At 37.6% G+C, this 5,703-nt stretch overlaps 1 protein-coding gene across 2 annotated transcripts; it reads left to right on the top strand.

Annotated features, from left to right (window-relative positions):
* Positions 1-462: 462 nt before the first annotated feature.
* On the top strand, positions 463-5,388 carry LOC7464700 (sulfate transporter 3.1). Of its 2 annotated transcripts, XM_002307569.3 has the most exons (12): positions 464-969; positions 1,070-1,277; positions 1,510-1,681; positions 1,853-1,918; positions 2,522-2,635; positions 3,094-3,210; positions 3,681-3,807; positions 3,908-4,194; positions 4,290-4,480; positions 4,593-4,678; positions 4,767-4,843; positions 4,947-5,388. In XM_002307569.3, exons 1-12 carry the CDS (start codon positions 633-635, stop codon positions 5,130-5,132), a joined length of 1,968 nt encoding a protein of 655 aa, XP_002307605.2. In that variant the 5' UTR covers positions 464-632; the 3' UTR covers positions 5,133-5,388. The 2 variants fall into 2 exon arrangements, with proteins under 2 accessions (XP_024456860.2, XP_002307605.2); XM_024601092.2 differs by lacking the exon at positions 1,853-1,918 and having other exon boundaries at positions 463-969.
* The last annotated feature ends 315 nt before the right edge of the window (positions 5,389-5,703 follow it).

The raw sequence follows: 5,703 nt of genomic DNA, 5'->3' as shown, positions 1-5,703 counted from the left end.
TGCCTGTAAAGTTAGGCGCCATTAGGTCTAAAAATACGAGTTGCAATTTGGGGCCGCATCAAAGATTTGGTCAAGCAGGTATAACATCTCAATAACCAACGGCTATCTAACACGTCTCCAGTTGACCTCCACTTCAAGAACTATCCAATGGCAGTGCACCAAGTCACAATGACATTCCCTGGTGGCCAGAAAAATACAGCCGTCCTATATTTATAAAATAGAAGGGGGCTTCCTGGATTTTGCCTCTCTGTGGTAGGGAGAGGAGACCTTACTTCAAAAGCAAAATCAGAGGGCACGAGGTGGGAAGGCAAGGCTAAAAAGAATACAGAAAAATAAAATAAATTTTTGAATAACTGTACACTTTTTTCGTACAAAATTACTTTCATACCCCATTGAAAATGCTAACCCCCCCCCCCCTCTCAACAGTCCACACCCATCTCCTTAGAGTCCAGTCCCCCCCTCTATAAATCCGTGGCCAGTCCGCACACTTCTCACTACTCTCACAACGCCGGCGATCTCCTCTCTCTTTATTATCTTCTCCACCCACCATCTCTTGAGATTTAGAGCATAGCCACGCACATACATTTAAACAAATTAACCAAATTTTAGAGCTAAATCCAAATCTTGTGCATATGGGCAACGCCGACTATGTTTTTCCTTCCACTAACGCGGAGTGTGCACGTCGAGTAGCGATTCCACCACCGCAACCATTTGTGAAGTCGCTGAAATATAATCTTAAAGAGACTTTCTTTCCTGATGATCCTCTCAGGCAATTCAAGAACCAGCCCACTTCGCGAAGATTCGTCTTAGGCATAAAATATTTCCTTCCAATTTTCGATTGGGCCCCTAGTTACACTTTTGATTTCTTGAGAAGTGATTTTATTTCTGGGATCACCATCGCTAGTCTTGCTATTCCTCAGGGGATAAGTTATGCCAAGCTAGCCAACTTGCCACCAATTCTCGGTCTATGTAAGTTCTAGTATGAAAATCACCAACATAGAGCAGATTTTAGCTGAACTGATTGATATAAGAGCAGTTTCTCATAGAATTTGTGTCTAAACGCATGCAGATTCAAGCTTTATTCCGCCATTGGTTTATGCAATGATGGGAAGTTCAAGAGATTTGGCAGTGGGGACCGTTGCTGTTGCATCTCTCCTCACAGCATCTATGTTAGGGAATGAAGTTAATGCTAATGAGAACCCCAAACTTTATCTCCATCTTGCATTCACTGCCACATTCTTTGCCGGAGTGTTTCAAGCTTCCCTTGGCTTATTAAGGTAAGTAGCTGGCCTTCTTGTCTTTTGCTGCTCTGTGTTGCAAGAGTTCCTTCTTTTCTTACTTTTTTTGGTATATATATGAATAATTAAGAAGAACCATAAACGGTGATTGACCTATTATTTTCAGATTTGGTAAACAGTCAACAAGGATAAAGACACTTCAAGCAATAAGAACATGCTGATATCTCCTTTTACGGTTTTCTTAATACTTGCTGTGTTTACTGTGCTGCAGGCTAGGGTTTATAGTGGATTTTCTGTCACATGCAACGATAATAGGCTTTATGGCAGGAGCAGCAACTGTAGTCATCCTGCAACAGCTGAAAGGGATTCTTGGGCTTGATCATTTCACCCATTCAACGGATCTTGTCTCCGTCTTGCGTTCTGTCTTCTCCCAAACACATCAGGTCCGTTGATCTTTGCATGTGTGCTATCATTATCCACTTATCACACTATATTACAACAAACATAAATAAGTGTGCCATGCTCTATATAAAATGTCTCCTTCAGACATTAAATATAATGTTGAAAGAAGTTAAGCCAACAATGATTCTTGATTATTATTATTATTAATGCAGTGGAGATGGGAAAGTGCCATTCTGGGCTTTTGCTTCCTGTTCTTTCTTCTCATCACTCGATACTTCGTAAGTAAAGTATTTTTGTACAGCATAATTTTCTTGCCTCCATAGTTTCAATCTTTCACATAATTGCAGATTGCTATTCTGATTTCATGTTGCGACTTGCCCCACTTGTCGCGGCCAAAACTAAACAGAAGAAATGAATTTACTACCATATAAAGAAACAAGGGCCACCATATATATATATATATATATGAATTGATTCACTATCACTCATCTTTCTCAATATCTTCTATATACCGGCCAATTTAAATAATTTAATTTGGGATCAAAATTCTCTCTTTACCTGCTTCACTCTACAAAATATATTAATGATCTTGTAGATAATAGTAAAAGATGCTGTTGTTTGGTATGATTAATCATTCCTCTTCATGCCTTCATTTTCAACTTGTTGGTTACTAAGAACAAGAAACAATGACTTTTAAATCCAACTCCCTGACTGGAATTCTGGAGGAATTTCTGAGCTCATTTTTCAATGCAACTACACTAACATATGTATACATACATATGTTGATGTTGTCGTGTTGCATGTAATAATATGCTCATCTGATTAATTTAATAATGGAGTGAAATAATAATTAATGAGTTGATGATTGACTATTTGTACAGAGCAAGAGAAAACCAAGATTCTTTTGGGTATCAGCAATGGCACCATTGACGTCGGTTATTCTAGGAAGCATCCTCGTCTACCTCACTCATGCCGAGAAACATGGAGTTCAAGTGGTGAGCATTCCCATGAATTATCGATAGAGTGCCTTCTTGTTTGTATTTGTTTACGTTTTTTAGGGAACACAAGTCTCTGTGACTGTCAATGCTGCTACTGTTCTGTAAAGTAAGCGTGAGTTGCAAGTTGCACGCAGACAGATTCAGTCCCATTGTATATTAGGGTTGGACCACCACAAAGGGTGGCTTAGTATGCTATTAGATGAGGCCAAGATCCATCCTCCATGTGGGTTTGGCCTGTTGGGTACTTGGATTTTGTCTTTTGGGCCCGATCCAAATAATTGCTCCGTTCCAAGTTGTGGGCTCCAGCCAATAATAGGCTGAGTGGACCCTACCAATCACCTCGACTTTGATTTTCCCAGACCTGATGAGTCATTGGTGGGTTGGTTTTTAGTCGTATTTGTTTCCGATCTAATGTGGTGTTTTTTGTTGCATGCGCGCTGGTGTATTTTATTCAGATAGGACACTTGAAGAAGGGGCTAAATCCACCGTCCTTTGCGGATCTCGTGTTTGTATCTCCTTATCTTTCGACAGCTATTAAAACTGGCATCATCACTGGTGTCATAGCCCTTGCCGTAAGCAACCAACCTTATCCTCTACTATTTTATGTGTTTTTATCCGATTATTAAAAAAGATATTTTTTTTTTGGATTTAGAAAAGGATATTTTTTATATAATTTTAAATTGTTTTAATGTATTAAAAATAAATTTTAAATAATATTATTTTAATATATTTTTAAATAAAAAATATTTTAAAAAACAATCATTATCAAAATCTTAAAAAACTACCATGACACCTAAAGATATAAGCTCATCTAAGACGTGCCCCTCTTGCCTCGTAAGAGCATTAATAAGCTATTTATTTATGGACACCACAAATTCAGCTAGATGGTTTCGTACGTATTTTAATTTGGACCTCCTAAATGCATTATAATTAGCAAATCCTATAAAATAAGAGAAATTGTACTATCTAATTATTACATAATTAATTAATAGACGTATATATACACGTAAGTAAGGCTCGGTAATTATTTAATTAATTACAGGAAGGAATAGCAGTAGGAAGAAGTTTTGCCATGTTCAAGAATTACCATATAGATGGCAACAAAGAGATGATTGCATTTGGGACCATGAACATTGTAGGCTCTTGCACCTCTTGCTATCTCACAACAGGTATAAATTTTTCCTTTCCCAGATGCAATTAAGAATGTAATTCCAAGTTATAATTATAATAGTAAACTAAGAGTTTTGGTGATACAATGGGAATTTCCAGGGCCATTCTCGCGATCGGCTGTGAATTTCAATGCAGGATGCAAGACAGCAGTATCGAATATTGTCATGGCGTTGGCAGTCATGGTCACGTTGTTATTCCTAACGCCATTGTTCCATTACACTCCACTTGTGGTTCTATCCTCTATTATTATCTCTGCCATGCTAGGTCTTATAGATTATGAAGCAGCAATCCATCTTTGGACTGTCGACAAGTTCGACTTCATCGTGTGCATAAGCGCATATGCTGGTGTGGTTTTTTGCAGTGTCGAGATTGGCTTAGTCATCGCGGTATGGACCACTAGTTATCAAGGCCTAAAACTTGCAATCGTACGTAAATGTCTGCGTACCATCCTTCGATACTAAATTCCCTTGTGCAAGTGCAGGTGGCAATTTCTTTGCTCAGATTACTTCTCTTCGTCGCAAGACCAAAAACATTTATTCTTGGAAACATTCCAAATTCGATGATCTACAGAAATGTTGAACAATATACGAACACAAGCAGCGTTCCCGGTGTTCTCATACTCGAGATTGATGCTCCTATCTACTTTGCAAATGCAAGCTACTTAAGAGAAAGGTGTGGACATATCAAACTCGTTTTTCTGCATATCTACATACCAAAAATGCTTAAAATCAACCAATCAAATCCTTATCTCACAAGTGCTATTATATTTTGTTATATCCATTAGGATTGCGAGGTGGGTTGATGAAGAGGAAGACAAGTTAAAATCTTCAGGAGAAACCAGCCTGCAGTATGTTATACTTGACATGGGAGGTAAGCAATGCACGGTCCAGCATTTTTCCTTTGGCAAAAATTGATTACATATAGAAAATCCATTTACATTTCTTTCTTGGTTTAACAGCGGTAGGTAACATTGACACAAGTGGGATTGGCATGCTTGAGGAAGTTAAGAAAGTAATGGACAGAAGGGAACTTAAGGTATATTCTTATTCAAACTTCTATCATGACCTACAAATTTGATTTTATCCCACACCATTACTTTACATGTTCTGATGTTCTTCGTCGCCATGCATGTTTACAGCTTGTCTTGGCCAATCCTGGAGCTGAAGTGATGAAGAAACTCAACAAGTCCAAGCTAATCGAGAAAATAGGACAAGAATGGATGTATTTGACAGTAGGAGAAGCTGTTGGAGCGTGCAATTTCATGCTTCATACTCGCAAACCAGACCCCTTGAGAGAGGAATCTGAGGCATATAACAAAGTCTAAGCTGTCGATCAGCAAGTGTCATTTTCCACGAAGGTCAACTCTACAAATATGTATCAGTTGTGTGCGCATTGATTTAGGAGCTGTTATGCATCGCATGCATATGCTGCATCAAATCAACACAAGTGAAACAGAAGTTGACTTGGTAGATAATTAGTTTTAGTTGGAGGTGTTTTTTTCCTTCCGACAAGTTACAAGTTGTACAATGTGTACGTTTCATACATGAGTCTTCGAATGGAAAGCCTTTTGGATTATTTCTGATGAGCGAGCATAAGCATATTGGACAACCTTAGTCATTAATGTAGAAATGACTTTTAAAGCGCTAAGTTATTGGTTGAATTAAAAAATATATAAAAAAAAAATTTAGGTATTGTTGTTTTTTTTCTAGTAGAAAAAAAAATAAACCATGTATGGTTTAATCTAATATAATTTGATTGATTTAGCAAGTCCAGAAACAATATGAATCACCAGTAATAATTTGACTCAAAATAAATATTAAAGATAATATTTTTTATATAAATATTGAGAAGACAACATATTTGATCGATTCGCTTCAACTTGGGTTAACTTGTCA

The sequence above is a fragment of the Populus trichocarpa genome, chromosome 5 (genome assembly GCF_000002775.5).
Source record: "Populus trichocarpa isolate Nisqually-1 chromosome 5, P.trichocarpa_v4.1, whole genome shotgun sequence".
Classification (NCBI taxonomy): Eukaryota; Viridiplantae; Streptophyta; class Magnoliopsida; order Malpighiales; family Salicaceae; genus Populus; species Populus trichocarpa.
This window is presented reverse-complemented; position numbering and strand designations above follow the sequence as displayed.

Excerpts from the sequence above, each read along its gene's own strand:
- LOC7464700 (XM_002307569.3), top strand. The coding sequence starts at position 633 with ATGGGCAACGCCGACTATGTTTTTCCTTCCACTAACGCGGAGTGTGCA. Across the intron at positions 1,919-2,521 it reads TTCTCATCACTCGATACTTC|AGCAAGAGAAAACCAAGATT; the intron begins GTAAGTAAAGTA and ends CTATTTGTACAG. Across the intron at positions 4,679-4,766 it reads TGTTATACTTGACATGGGAG|CGGTAGGTAACATTGACACA; the intron begins GTAAGCAATGCA and ends TTGGTTTAACAG.